Genomic DNA, 16050 nt, shown 5'->3' on the forward strand with positions numbered 1-16050 from the left:
AGAGGTGCCAGAACTTTTTTCTAAATAAATCAATGATAACTATTAACATTTAATAATATCATACAAATGAAAGCAGTTTCTAGAGAGCAAACAAACGCTGCAAGCTTTGTGCGGATGAGAGGCAAGAGAACCAGTGTATTTCTATGCCCTGACAGGTGACAATGGGATTGGCTGAGCTGTACCAAGGGGTGAAGAGTTCCCCTCTCACAAACTCAGCCTCTGGTGCCCAAGGCTCAATAATCAGGCTTAGCATCCCTCCTCCTTTGTACCAGGACAACTATAGAGACCCGGAAATCCTCAAACTCTCCTTTCCCCAGCCCTCAATGACTTCAGGATAATTGTGCGAAAAGGAGTCTGATAGTAAATGTCATAGAATCTAATGAAGACCATATGATGTGGATCTCATGTTCTTATTTGTGCTTCCTAGTGATCATAATGCCCCCTTTGCTCAATGGGGCAATGAACGAGTTTGTAACTGGTTTGAGAACTTGGGTCTTGGTCAGTATGTCATTTTTGCACGTCAGTGGATAACATCTGGCCACACGCTTTTAACAGCAACACCACAGGACATGGAAAAGGTAAGAGACTGAGAATACGGGTATTAACATTTATGCCATAATTTGAAGAAGCTTTTTTAAAAAAAATAGGAATTGTAAGGTACTGTATTTTTAAAATACAAAATAAATCCCTTGGTTATCACTGGCCGCCAAATGCTTGCTTTGATGATAACAGTATGTATTGCCTGCTTAGAAGCATTTGACAGCAGTTTTGGTAGGATTCTAAGGGAAGGAATTTCCTGAAATGATCACAAAACCCCGGAAAAATCATACTGGAGGCCTGGGGAAAGGGCAGCTTGTACCATCCTTCCTACTCCAGTGCCTGCATCATTCACTGCTGCTGGGAAGAGCCAGAAGCTGTGGTATCTCCATCTGCCTGTGAAAAGAAAAGCCTTCCCCCACCCCCCCCAAACAAATAATCTAGTTCTACCTGGCCTTGGTTGCTAGGTAGCACCGTTTGAAGGCAGAGCTATTTTTCTCACAGCCATCAGAGAAACTGTTAAAAAGCATCAGTTGAAGCAAGAGAGCTGCAGAGAGGATGCTGTGTATCATTGTGTACGTCCTTGCCTTAATGAGTCACCATTATCTTTTTTAAAATGTTAGTTTTTTCTTATTATGAGCTGCCTTGGAGTTCAGTTATTAGACTTTTCAGAAAATCAATAGTAAGTGCTTCTACACCTGACTCCTGTCTTTAATATGGAGGGGGAGGGAGACTGTTTATATTTTATTCAGGTAGGCAGCCATGTTGGTCTGAAGCAACATATGACATTCTCAGGGTGCAGGCAGGCAGGAGTCTAAAGCCAGTCCAAGGTCAAAGTCCAGGAAGTCAAGCAGGAGCCAAGTCACCAATGCAGAATCACAAACCGGAATCAGAAGTCAATGTCCAAAAGCCAAAAGGTCAGAATGCCAAGGAAATCAAGCTGTTCAGGATCAGGAAGAAGCATGGATGCAAGCCAGAGAACAGAGTTGTTGCTTCCACAAGGTTACCAGGTCCTGGGTGGGAGCTATATGGGAGTCTCAATCAGCCTGCTCCCTGGGTGGCAGTGACTCTGCTAGAACTCAGGGCTGAAAGATCTGAAGCCTTGGCGTGCCTCATGTCTTCACTCTGAAAGTTCTTTCCAGAGCCTGCTTCAAACTCTTGAGATGAGAGGAGGAGAGCTTGGAGGAGATTGGTCGTCAACAGCTGACACTGGTACCTGGAGAGTGATTGATGGGCCAACTGCTGTTTGTTCAGCTGAGGAACTGTCTGGCAACTCTTCTAGGTCTGTTAACCCTTCCAGCTCCTCCTCATCAGGGCTCATGACACAGCAGAACAAAGTTTGAGTCCAGTGGCACCTTTAAGACCAACAAAGTTTTATTCTGGGTATAAGCTTTTGTGTGTCTTTACACTTCTCGAAAGCTTATACCCAGAATTAAACTTTGTTGGTCTTAAAGGTGCCACTGTACTCACACTTCATTCTTTAGATTTGAGACCCTGTCAACGAGACCACTGGGATATTGGTGGAAAGCCAGCAAAGGTAGTCAGTCTCCAAGGATGTGCACTCCACATTTTGCTAGTTACAAAATGTTGTGTATATGAACTGATGTTGTTGTATTGTACTGGAGTTCCTGCCTGGCTCATTGGAGCCTTTAGACCTGAGCTTGGGGACTCGGGAACAGTGGCCAGTAGGATCCAAATTCCTGCTGTCCTGCTGCAATCACGGGCCCCCTGCTGGTTTGAATGATGCAATGGTGTCCTTGCGCGGGACCCTTGATGTGTATATAGTTGGCCCCATTGGCCCAGTTCTCCAGTCTTTGAGTTCAGCCCTTGCCATGCTGTGCTTAATAAAGGAGCTATGATCACCACTACCTCGCCTCTTCCTTGCATTGAACCCACTATATTATACAAAATGTCTTGACACTTCAGTATCAGAAGATTTCTCAGCTTGAAATCCAGGGGTGCACATATGACAGATCCTAATGCTCCTCTTGACTTACTGGATCACAGTTCTTCCAATAGTTCATCTTCGGAGAGCCAGAGTGGTGTAGTAATTAAAATGCTGGACTAGGATCTGGGGAATTCAGGTTTGAATCATGCCATGGAAGGTTGTTGGGTGACCTTGGGCCAATCCACACTCTGAGACTAGCCCATCTCATAGGATTGTTGTGAGGATAAAATGGAAGAGAAGAGAATGATGTCAGCTGCTTTGGGTCTCCATTGGGGTAAAAAATGGAATATAAAGAAGCTCAAATAAAAAATAAATTATGCTTCCCTGAGGTTTAGGGGTTCATTCCCACTTTCAGGAATTCCCAATATCAAATATAGCAGCTTGTTGAAATAATGCCGTTTCTTTGGGGAAACTGATCTCTAAAAGATATGGGTTCTCAGTCTGGACAATCCATTTTCATGATCATTTACTGTCCTTCCATAGGAACTTGGCATAAAGCATCCCCTGCACAGGAAGAAATTGGTTTTGGCTGTTAAAGCTATAAACACAAAACAAGATGATAAATCTGCACAGCTAGATCATCTCTGGGTGACACGTAAGTGCTAAAACTTAAGTGAAGTTCACAGACATGGACAGTGTTTCTTGCTCGCTTTACATTTTGTGGAAGCTTATTTAGTTTTAGCTGGGAAGGGGTTGAGGCAATAAGGGAGGGAAATGAAATGAGGGCATTAGGATGTAGTGATTCCAAGTTGGTTAGGTTTCCCTTTTTGCCAACTGGTTGCTGTCCTAGAATAGATGCAAGATCTTCTTCGTGGTCTCTGTGTTTCACACTCATGGGATGAAGCGCCAGCGCCAATCCCCGATCGGTAACTCCAAAGTCTGGGATTTTTTGCAGCCCAACACTGGTAGGCATGCACGACAGCCCTAGTGCACATGCCCACGTGGTGGGCGTGAATATCCTGCCAGTTCCTTCTTTACCGCCACGTCGGATAGACTCGTTCTTTGTCGGTTGGTAGTTACTCTTTTTCCTTCTCCAGGTTTCTTTTTGGTTTTTTCTTCATTCCTGTTGTTAGAAAAAAAGAGAGAGATAGAGACTGCTAGTTTAGTTGTTTCAACCCTTCGGGGTTTTTTCCCCCGCCCTTCTCCCACCATCCCTGTCTATGGAAAAGCGTTGTGGGTTTTTCAAGTGGTGCCTTAAGTGCGGGAGCAAGATTCCTCCTCCAGACGGACATTCTCTTTGTCTGCTGTGCCTTGGGGAAGGTTATCAAGTGAAATCCTATCATCACTGCTCAAAATTTTCCAAACGGACAAGGAAAAACCAAGCTGCAAGGCTTTCGGTGGCGCTGGTAAAATCAGCTCTCGCACCGCAGATGTCAACATCGGCGTCGACCACTGCTTCGATGGGCACTCAGGCATCGACATCGGTTCCGGCCTCATTATCAAGCCAACCAACCCAACCACTCCAGGGAGCCGACCACCCCCACAAGCATGCGGGCTCAGCATCCCAGTCAGAACCATCGATCCCGGCCAAGAAGGCCAAAGGGGCCCGGGACTCTCGCTCTGCTGAGCCCAGGAAACATAAGGAGAAAAAGAGGCGCAAAGATCGGCAGACCCCTTCTCCACCACCAAAGGACCCGGCGATCGTTTCAGGGGAGCCTCCGGAAAAAATCCTTGCTTCACCAATTCGACCGAAGAGCCCCTCAGGTCCAACGGATGTTCCACACACCTCCCTTTCTGGCTCCAATCACGAGGTTGACCCTACAGAACGGTCAGCAGACTTGAAGGAGGGCGGCTATTCCAGTTCAGCATCAGACTTAGAAGTTTCGCAGCCGAGGGACCGCTCAACACTTGATGCTCCAGCCTGAGAGATTTGGGGAGCCTTTGGACCCTTTTAGATGTCTTCATCCTTTGCCCAACTGGAACCCGTGACTGTGGGCTTATCCATTTGGGGGCTATCCCTATCATTTACCATCTCCTTGGTACCCTCCTCAGAACCCAGACTGGGATCAGCGCTCTGAGGCCTCGCACCACTCCATAGTCTTAACACATTCTCCACCAGGTCGCTGAGATTCATCGATGCCGACTTCGACCCCAAAGTTGGTCAGGAAGCCAGCATGTTCCAGTGGTCCCGATGTCGAGCAAACCTCCTAGACTAGGATTGCCGTTGACGCCCCAGGTTTGCCATCGGCTCACAGCGCATCTTCATCACCATCGACCTCCGATGATGATGAGGAGAAGTCGGGCCATTAGCAGGAGGGATCGTTACCAGAATCCAGGATAGCTAAGGATCTTCCAATCTCCCCTTCCGAGGATTTGAAATCCTATGGGGAGCTAATTAAGAATGGCGCATTCCTTGTCTCTGCCAGTGGTCCAGCCTCAACCTGTCATTGACGACACAGTCTTTGACATTATGCAGAAGGACACTTCAACAGCTATAGCCCTTCCCATTACTAAGATCATCTTACAAGCCATTAAAGATCCGTGGTCCAAGCCTGCCGCAACCCCTATCTCTTCCAAGCATATGGATCCTATGTACAGGATCCAGGAACAGGGCGCAGAGTTTCTCTTTAACCATCCACGCCCCAATTCTGTGGTAGTGTCATCCTCGTCCAAGGCTAAGAAGACCCTCGCCTTGCCTCCAGATAAAGAGAGGAAGAGGATTGATACTTTTGGCAGGTGCTTTTATTCTGCGGGCACGCTTGGAAAAATTTCTAATTACTCTGCCTGCATGGTGAGGTACCAGTATTCCCCCTGGGAACAACTCTCACCGCTGCTAGCCTCTCTGCCTGAGGATAAACACACTTTGGCCAAAAAGGCCCAGAGGGAGGGGATGCTCCTGGCAAAACAACAGTTGCAAGCTTCAAAACACATGGTGGACACTACAGCTAAGACATTGACCTCGGCCATTACGCTGCATCGTCATTCCTGACTTCGTGCCACCGCCCTCCAGTTAGACACCAGATCCTGGGTTGAGGATCTCCCCTTTGAAGGTGAGGGTCTATTCAGCTCCACTATGGATGCAGTCCTACAGGAAATGGACAAGAGCATTAAGACGTCACGTAATCTGGGAGTACCTTCATCTTCCTCTCGCCCTGGCAAGCCTCGTCCATGGTCCAAGCAATGGCCTAAGAAGCCCTACCACCAAATCTCCTGAGAGTTTGTGGAAGCCGCGCACGAGACAGCATGAAGCCAAGAGTTCCTTCGCTGCAGGAGGGAAAGCCAAGTTTTCTTCTTTCTCCTCTCACATGGGAAAGTCCAAGACTAACAGGACTCCCAAGCAGGTGCTTTGACTTTGGCATCTTCCCTTCTCCCCTCCCCCTCTGGGCCCACTCACTTCCACAGATTTCTGCAAGCATGGCGGCAGATCACCACCGACAAGTGGTTCTTGTCCATCATATAGGAGGGTTATGCAATAGAATTTGTTCAGCCTCCTTCTCATCCCAGATTGGTGATCACACACCCTACAGCTGTTCTACTGGAGGAAGTTCAAAATCTTCTCAGCAAGCAAGCAAGTGAGCCTGTTCCTGATCATCTCAAGGGTCAGGGGTTCTACTCCAGGTACTTCACGGTTCCCAAGCGGGACGGTGGACTTCATCTGATCATGGATCTTAGGGGCCTGAACGAATTCATCGCTTATCAGAAGTTCAGAATGCTGACTCTACAAAGCATCCTTCCACTCATCAACAAGGGAGATTGGATGGCTACCCTGGACTTGAAGGATGCCTTTTTCCACATCAGCATCCTCTCCAGTCACAGGGGATTTCTTCATTTTGCAATTGGGATTCACCATTTCCAATACCAGGTGCTCTCTTTTGGGCTCTCCACGGCCCCCAGGGTCTTCAGAAAGACCATGGTTGTTGTGGTGGCTTACCTTCGTCTCCAGGGTATCATCCTTTTTCCCAACATAGACGATTGCTTGGTGGTTGCTGTGTCCGCAGCTTCTCTCAGAGCGCATCTCCAAGTGATTCTCAACCTTTTGAGAGCACTAGGACATCTGGTGAACATGAAGAAATCTCACCTGGTTCCAGTGCAAAGTGTTCAGTTTATAGGAGCAATTTTGGACACCACCCAGCACCTAGCTTTTCTTCCAGATTCCTGAGCGTTGGATATCATCTTCCTGGTTCAACTTCTTCAGGCGGTGAGATGTGCTTCTGTTCTGCAGGTCCAATGTCTCTTGGGCCTCATGGCGGCTACTACCAATGTTCTGCGTTTCGCGAGGTTGAGGATGTGAATCCTTAAGCTCTGGTTTATCAGGAATTACAATCCAGTGAGAGATCTCCCTTCCAAGATTCTGCAAGTTCCTTCGCTGGTACTACGCTCTCTGGATTGGTGAAGGATGAAGTCCAATCTTTGCAGAGGAGCTCCATTTCATCTCTCACTCCCCTCCATCACAGTAACAACATGCCTTGCTGTGGGGATGGGGAGCACACCTAGGAGATCTTTGCGTAGGCAGACCATGGTCCCCATCAATGGCTCACCATCACATCAATTTCTTGGAGCTCATGGCAGTTCATCTGGTTTTAAGGTTGTTCCTGCCCCTGATCAATGGTCAGACTGTAGCTGTGATGTCAGACAACATGACTGCTGTGAGTTATATAAATCATCAAGGGGGGGACTGTGTCCAGAAAGCTGTGTGCGTTGGCGATGCAGCTTTGGAAGACCTGCATAGCCTCCCCGACCTTCATTGTAGCCACCCACCTGCCAGGGGAGCTCAGTGTTCAAGCGAACTCCCTGAGCAGGGGGGATGTTTCCCATCACGAATGGGAGATGAATTGGAGATACCTTGAACCTCTGTTCCGGGATTGGGGTCATCCCAGAATAGACGTATTTGCCATGGCAAACAATGGAAAATACGAACAATTCTGCTCCAGAGGAGGGTCCCTAGGGGATGGTCTTATACTTCCATGGGCAGCAAGTTCCTCTACCTGTTTCCACCCTTGCCTCTTCTCACCAGAGTGCTTCACAAATTGGCCCAGGAGCTTCCGGAGTGCATCCTAGTTGCTCCGTGGTGGCTGAGACAGGGCTGGTTTCCTGTCCTCCTAGCAATGGCGGGGGTGTCATCATGAGTTTCTGTTGGAACCGGATCTCCTTTTGGCTCAAGGAGGTCGCCTGTTTCACCTCATCTCAAACTGACGGCTTAGAGAGTCAGCTTCTAGAATTCTCTGACAGTGAAACATGTGATGTTGAACAGTAGAAAGCTGTCAACTCGCCGCTCCTATGCAGGAAAGTGGTCTAAGTTCCTGTCCTTTCTGCGGGACAAGGGTATCAGTGCACGTTCTGCTAGTCTTGAGTTTGTGTTTGAGTTCTTATTGACTCTTGTTGATGCTGGGCTTCATCATTCCTCGATTCGAGTATATCTGGCTGCCATCTCAGCTCATCACAACCCTGTGGATGGTGCATCGGTTTTCACACACCAGTATACAAAACGTTTTTTGAAGGATCTTTTATGGCTTCACCCGCTGTCTAAGGTTTCTCCTCTTGCTTGGGATCTGCCACTGGTCCTGGAACAGCTCTCGAGGCACCCCTTTGAACCCTTTGCTACCTGCCCATTGTATCTTCTCACCTGGAAGACTGTCTTCTTAGTGGCCGTTACTACGGCCAGGAGGGCAGGTGAGTTAGTGGCTCTGCGGTGTGATGCTCCATACATTTCTTTTCAGGACAATGGGGTGTCCTTGGCCTCAGACATCTCGTTCCTCCCTAAGGTGGTGTCTAGTTTCCACCTTAATTTGGAAGTGTTTCTGCGTACATTTTACCCTTCTCCCTTTTCTGCAGAAGATATCTGCACGCCCTGGATGTTAAGAGAGCGTTGTTGTTTTTTGTGCATCACACCAAGCCGTTTAGGATGGATCCCAATCTCTTTGTCTCCTATGCGGCCCCTAGGTTGGGTTTCAAGATCTCTGCACAGAGGCTTTCTAAGTGGATCACGGAAGCCATTAAACTCTGCTACCTGTTGGCTAAGCACCCCTTGCCAGGGCCACTCCGTGCTCATTCCACTAGGGCTATGGCTATGTCCACAGCGTTTCTGAAGGGTGCTTCCTTGGCAGACATCTGTTTGGCTGCAACCTGGGCATCTCCTCATGTCTTCATGCGACATTATGCCCTGGATGTCCGAAAGCGTCGCAGAGCACAGCTGGGTACCCTGCTCCTTCAAGCCGCTACTTCTGCATAACCGCCAGCTCCCTCCTCCAGGTAAGCTTTGCTCGCTAATCTCCCATGAGTGTGAAGCACAGAGATCACGAAGTAGATAAACAGGTTTCCTACCTGTAACTGATGATCTTCGAGTGGTCTTCTGTGCATTCACACTACCTGCCCTCCTTCCCCTCTGCTGCCAGTCATGGTACTCTTGATAGGTGGCGGCGGGAAGGAACTGGCAGGATATTTGCACTGGGGCTGTCGCGCATGCCTACCGGTGTGGGGCTGCAAAAAATCCCGGACTTTGGAGTTACCGATCAGGGATCGTGCTGGCGCTTCAACCCATGAGTGTGAATGCACAGATGACCACTCGAAGATCATCAGTTACAGGTAGGAAGCCTGTTTTTTAGTAGCATTACTTAGATTTAGCACTTTTGTAAGTGTTGAAAAGCTGGAATCTGTCTCTTCTTCAAATGACTGCTAACAGCAAAAGCCCTAACCTGAAAATAATGGAACAAAGTTTGAGTCCAGTGGCACCTTTAAGACAAACAAGGTTTAATTCTGGGTATAAGCTTTCATAAGCTTATAACCCAGAATAAACTTTGTTGGTCTTACACATGCTACTGGACTCAAACTGTGTTCTGTTGCTTCAGACCAACATGGCTACTCACCTGAATCTGGCTATTATGATTGAGGATAGATGAGCAGGTGGGGAGGCAAAAGGGCACTAAGGATGTGTAAAAGATGCCATTTATAAGCTTGCAAATAAAATACAAAAAAGTTCTATTTCTGTGTATTGTTGGTACTTATTTTACAGGGTGGCTTGATGACATAGGTCTGCCTCAGTACAAAGACCAGTTTCATGAATCAAGAGTGGATGGCAGAATGCTTCAATATCTGACGGTGGTAAGATGGTTTGACCTGTCATTATATGTTTCATATTTTCACAGCTTTTCTTTCACACTAATAGAGGGTGAAGGGTATAAACCTTCTTCACACAGAAACATTTTGACCTCATGATTTTTTCATGATTTTTCATGTATACTTTGGGTTTTTTAAAATATGTGTTCCAAATTTGCTTTTTTTATAACTTTCCCAAATCAAATAGCAAAAGTAACTGTTCTTTTGGTGAAAAAGCAGGAGTCAAGTTACACCTTTAAGACCAACAAAGTTTTATTCAGAACGTAAGCTTTCGTATGCTCTCTAAGTACACTTCATCAGACGAGGGGATCAGGTATTGTGGGCTGAAATACATGCAGTTTGTTGTTTAAGAGTGCAAACTGGCTGTGGTCACATGATAAAACAGGGTGGCTTGGCCATTTGGTCTGGATAGCCATAAAAGGTAATAAAGTTGCCTGCCAATTGGTGTTTTCGCAAATCACAGAAGGACATGTATTTCCTATGTATTTCCTTCTGTGATTTGCAAAAACACCAATTTGTTATTTGTTTTATCATGTGACCACAGCCAGTTTGCACTCTTAAAAAAACAAACTGCATGTATTTCAGCCCACAATACCTGATCCCCTCATCTGATGAAGTGTGCTTAGAGAGCACACGAAAGCTTACATTCTGAATAAAACTTTGTTGGTCTTAAAGGTGCAACTTAACTGCTGCTTTGTTCAACTGCTTCAGACCAACATGGCTGCCCTCTTTGTTCTTTTGGTGGCTCTAGAAAAAATTGTGGGTTTGTTTTACTCCTCAAGGAAGCTTCAGAAGGGAAGAAGCAATCTGTTCATAAAATTTTAAGACATGTAATCCCATAGTATAGACAAATGAAGAGAACAGGAAATGGGGAAAGATGTCAGCCAGGAAGTCAGGATCAGCAGCAGCCAGTGTGGGCTGGGTGGGAGTGGGAAGCATGGAGGAGAATCAGACTGGCTATACCATTGCTCCATAAAAATGGGACAATATCCTGCAGGTCATTCACAGGACTGTTCTATTCCATTTCAACTGAGACCTACCCTACTGCGGGTTGATCTGCATGAGGCAGAGTGAGCAGGATTCAGACCATGCTAACAGTAACACAGCCGTAAGAGATTTGTATGTTCTCTTCTCTTCCTGCATGTGCTGTTCCCATTCTGGGTCAGAACTCTGGTGGTGTGCAGACCTGCCGCAGCCCTGTTGCCCTGAACAGGAGTGAAGGTCCAGGAGAGGAAGTAATTTGCTCCTTGCAGACAGACTGTGTTATTGCAAACAGGTTGGGTCCATGGACCCCCTCCCATGAATTCTCCCATGGCAAACTGACATTTAAAAGATGCAAGTGGAAGGATCAGTGGTTGTGGAGAAGGGATTTTTGGATCCTGATGGAGGCAGTGCCCCATTTCCATTTACTGGAAGCAGGTGTGCAAGTTGTGGCAATCACCACTGCTGCTAACCCTAGCTCTGCCTCCCATCTGCCCAGGAGCCAGAGCTGCTACTGCGCCTTCCCTGCTCACTGGCCCAGGGGGCCTTTAAACATTATGTTGCCGGCTGTATGCATACTCAGTATGGCTTCTCAGACTGCCACAAGAGTTTGAAAAGCAGCCTAACTGGGCATGCTTAGCTTGCAATGTTGTGTTTAAAGATGCCTGGTGGAGGAGAGCATTAGCTGCTCTGTCTGGAGATGGTGAGAAACAATAGGGGCTGGGAGGAGGTATAACCAAAGGAGACATTCCTTGCTGAGCTATCACTGTTTTGCCTCAAATATGCCAAACGTTCCTGCCCCCCAACATAGAGGTTCCATTTTAGCAAAAAATGGTGATCAACTATATTACATTAATTTCTTTAAACCGTATTAAGGCCATTTTGGGATTATATTTTCTAACCATAATTCTGTTTTAGTCTCACCAACAAAAGAAAACATTTTTTCCAGATTTCCATTTTCTTTATTAAGATATCATAAGGTCTAGTCTTCCCTTATGAACTGCAAAGTAGACTGTCTTTGACAATGCATGCTGTGCAGTCAGTTTCTTGGTTTATTTTGCAGAATGACCTCCTATTCCTCAAGGTCACCAGCCAGCTGCATCATCTCAGTATAAAGTGTGCCATTCATGTGCTGCATGTGAATAGTTTCAACCCTCACTGTCTACGGAGGAGGCCAGTAGATGAGGTGAAAAAAAAGCCACAATCCATCCATTCTGTGACCGTTAGCTTCCTAGAAGCAGTGCTTGCTTATCTCTCATGGCAGAAAGCAACAGAGAATAATAATAAAGTTCTGCCTGCCTTTTCTTCCTGGGATAAAGGGGTGGGGGGCACCAACTGTGCCGCCTTGCCCCTGTGCTTCTCTTTGCTCATGTTCAGCCCAGTGTGCATAAGGAGCAGCTTGTGAAATGAATAATAAGCCATCTTTGCAGATGTCTGCCCATGAGCTGATCTTTCAGCAGACTGTAGCCCTACTCTGCCAAATGGCTCTACCCTTGAGGAGTATAATTTGAGTCTTGAACTGAAATAAACCAGGAGTCCAGTAGCAAGACCAATAGAATTTATTCCAACATATGCTTCCAGGAATGAAAGCTCAGTTCCTTAGATATGTGAAATGTTAATCCATTAGACAAAAATATTTCTGAGCAGAGGCTGGAGCCTGGGAAGGGTGGAGTTTTGGAGGGGAGGGAGCTCAGCAGGCATAATACTATAGTCCACCCACCAGAGCTACCGTTTTCTACAGGGGAACTGATCTCTGTCATATAAGAATCAGTTGTAATACTGGGAGAGCTCCAGGCCCCATCTGAAAGTTGAGGAACCAAACCAAAGTCACTCGGAAAATAGAGCTGAAGAGCAAGCAAACGCTCCATGTAAACGCGGCTCTAAAGTAAACTCTCTCTCTCTTAAAGTTGTAATGTGCAGTAAAGCAATTTAAATCACTGTTCATTTTGATTTATTCTTTGAGCAAGTTAGCTTCATATAAGTGTGGAAACAATCAATATACAAATTCAGCAAAATTTCCAACACCAATATTCCAAGTGAGAACCAGCAGTAGCTTCTATAGTGCAACAGGCGATACCGGTCTTACTTCCTGCTTCGCTCAATTGCTTTATCTCAGCTACAGCCTGCTCCCATAATAAACCATAAATCATAACATTACATCACATGCCATACACTAGTTACATTATTTTAACATCCAACTTACTTTTAACATCTGCCTAGGAACGTATTCCCCTCTGTTATATACAACTCAATTCCACATAACCATCATTACCATACACATTTTTCAAGCACTATTTTAATTATACAATATTCATTCTTCCATTATGCAGATATACATCATTTTACTTCTATATACATAGCATCATACTTACATTGAATTAAACCTTCAGTAATTTCACAATTCCACAACGTTGAGAGTTTACTTTAGAGCCACTGATAGAAGCATTTGCTTGTTCTCCAGCCGATCTGGAAGCTGGCAAACCTGTGATAAGGGCCAATCTCCACTGTTAATAGATGGGTTGAGATAGATAGTTCAGAGTGTTCCTCAGTTTCCCTGAATGAACTGATTATTCTTTTGATTGGCTGTTGTTTTAAAGTAGCCTCTTCCCATTTCTGTTGTCTGCAGCAATATTTCTGCCCAAAGGCACTTCATGCATCTGAGGATCTTTGTCTAAAAAAAGGTTGTGCTAGAATAACTGCCATTAGTCTTTAAGGCACCACTAGACACCTTTTTTATGTTGTTGAGATGAGTAGGTTCTCTTTGTAGTAAAATGAATGTGGACTTTTGAATTGTGTTGCTTAAGTGCAAAAGGTGATTTGAGTGGTTGATTTACATAAAAATGAATTTAAGAGCAGTAGCAAGACAACATATAGAAATAATAATTGAGCTAGTCAGGCATCAGTGTCATTTGTATATTTTATCTTTTCCATAATAGAATAACATTTCACCATCTGAAGTAGTTCAATGGTCCAACCACAGAGTGATGGAGTGGCTCAGATCAGTAGATCTGGCAGAATATGCACCCAACCTTCGAGGAAGTGGCGTTCATGGTGGCCTCATTGTAAGAAGCTAGTTCTTGAAATTTGCTTTTCTTTTTTAAAAATATAAAAATTCAAATGCATCTTCTGAAGTACCTATATTACAGAACTGCACACTATACTTCTGTGAACTGAAGAAAGGGGAACTGTACTTCCTATGATAGAAAGTGTGTTCATTGATCAGCTTTCAGCTCTCATGAAAAGTAAATATGACTGTATATAAATTAAATTTTATAAATGGGCATACCTAAAGTCTCTGGCATTTAACATATGGGTTTGTGAAATTAAAATTAGAGAGCGGAAATTGCTTTCAAATCCATTATTGATAAAGCATTAACACATACTCAGTGAATGCAGGCAATACGAGGAAGTTGGTTGAAAGAAACAAATTTCTTTCAAGCTAGAATATCCTTTCCAAAATTGCAAATGTCAGATTGCTTAGATTGAAGATGAACAATTGTTTACAATTTATTAAAGGAAAGATATTTTTTACAAGATTTCATATAAAGAATATTTTCGATTTTTAGCGCTTGCTTTGTTACATAAAGTTTTTGCCAAGCTAATGTCTAAGAGTTGGCTCACAGCATCATCAGTCATGTGAATCTGTGGTCACAGTGCACTGCTCTCTACTGATTTTGACAACCAAGGCTGATGGTCAAATGGCTGATGGTTTGACATGTATATTCTAGAGATACTTCTGAACTGATGCTCATTGGGATTTGTCCCAAATTATGTTTTTTTGTTTCTAAAGTGAAATGCATTCAAAATCCTACCTTGTTTTATTTTTTACTTCTTTAATTTTGTAAAATTCTGTATATACACTTATGATCTTTCCCTCTTCCCTCCCTCAGATGCAGGATTTTCCCTTCATTTTTCTCTTCCTTTCTGACTGAGCAGTCCCTTTATCTATTTCTTCTTTCTTGAAGATCTGTGGCTGTCTCACTATCAGCTTATTGTATTTTTATGCTGGCTCAGCCTCAGGAACTTAAGGGAAGAGACAAGATCACCCTCTGAACTTAAAACATCTGAAATAGCACACAAGAGGCTTTATAACATTAAAAAATAAACAAAATGTTTTATTCAGTATAGAGAAGGAAATGTCCAGTGAAAACAGGGATAAAATATCTGAGGTAAATTAATAAGAATTAAATGGTAATTTAATATTTTCACAAACTACAGTTCATCTGTTTCCAGCAATTGAGTTTCAAACTTTTCACAGTCTTAAAATCATTGATAAGAGGCTTTTGTTTCAATGTTTCCTAAACACTCCAGTATACTTTCTGAGTTAAACTTACTCTTTAGGTTTCAGAAGGCAGGGGTACACTACCAAGCACCCAAATTCCTTCTCTGAGCACACCAGGGATCACACCACTCTTCAGAGCCATCTCCCTTTCAGCTGTGTAGATAATCACTTCTCTCATTAAAAAGCCCTTTTCCTGGCCTGAATGGGAGTCTTCACTGATCTACCCATTCTTGCTTGCCAACCTTCCCAGTCCTCAGTCTGTATGAAACTGTTTTCAGTCAGAGTTAAACCCTCCCAGTCAGGGCTAAACTCAAACTGTCAGTTCCTGAATCTTTCCGTTCAATTGATGGTAACCAATCAAATTCCTTTGAGCAGTCTGTCACTCAAGGCTCTCTGGCTCTGTGTAGCATTAACCCTTCACAGTCCATTACATGTTTATACAGCACTTTCGAGCTTTTAAAGTGCAGTCTGTCACAGCACTCTTAAAATATCTTTCACTTTCTTTGTTCATTTGTCCCTTCTAGTCTTCTGCATCACTGGACTGCACATGCATGTAAGCAACACATTGTAGAATAAACACCTTGATGTTATACAGGTGATCACATTAGGACTGCATTTTTGCAATCTTCCATGCTTTATCAGTGCGCATGGATAATGTAGAATATGGGAAGTGCAGCAAAAATAGAACCTGAAGCTTTAGTAAACTGCACATGCTCCAATCCTAAAATTATTTTTAAAATATTATAGTAAACTGGATTTCCCAAGGTGTGGAATGTAGTGCAGAGCAAGTAAGAACATAAGAGAAGCCATGTTGGATCAGGCCAATGGCCCATCCATTCCAACACTCTCTGTCACACAGTGGCCAAAAAATTATACACACACACACACACACACATATATATATATACATATACATATATACACACTGTGGCTAATAGCCACTGATGGACCTGTGCTCCATATTTTATCTAACCCCCTCTTGAAGCTGGCTATGCTTGTAGCTGCTACCACCTCCTGTGGCAGTGAATTCCACATGTTAATCATCTTTTGGGTGAAGAAGTACCTCCTTTTATCCTTTCTAACACAACTGCTCAGCAATTTCATCGAAAGCCCACGAGTTCTTGTATTGTGAGAAAGGGAGAAAAGTACTTCTTTCTCTACCTTCTCCATCCCATGCATTATCTTGTAAACCTATATCATGTCACTCCGCAGTCAACGTTTCTCCAAGCTAAAGAGCTCCAAGTGTTTT

General features: G+C 44.5%; 1 protein-coding gene across 3 annotated transcripts in view; it reads left to right on the forward strand.

The window, feature by feature from the left end:
* Nucleotides 1-16050, forward strand: part of PPFIBP2 (PPFIA binding protein 2) — a 190957-nt gene that overhangs the window by 154350 nt on the left and 20557 nt on the right. For all 3 annotated transcript variants that reach the window (XM_060262105.1, XM_060262103.1, XM_060262104.1), the window contains 5 exons: nt 428-578; nt 2969-3080; nt 9435-9523; nt 11583-11705; nt 13456-13581. In XM_060262105.1, the coding sequence (XP_060118088.1) occupies nt 428-578; nt 2969-3080; nt 9435-9523; nt 11583-11705; nt 13456-13581 (601 nt within the window). The remainder of the gene's footprint in view (nt 1-427; nt 579-2968; nt 3081-9434; nt 9524-11582; nt 11706-13455; nt 13582-16050) is intronic.

This window comes from Heteronotia binoei, chromosome 21, assembly GCF_032191835.1.
Source record: "Heteronotia binoei isolate CCM8104 ecotype False Entrance Well chromosome 21, APGP_CSIRO_Hbin_v1, whole genome shotgun sequence".
NCBI lineage: Eukaryota > Metazoa > Chordata > Lepidosauria > Squamata > Gekkonidae > Heteronotia > Heteronotia binoei.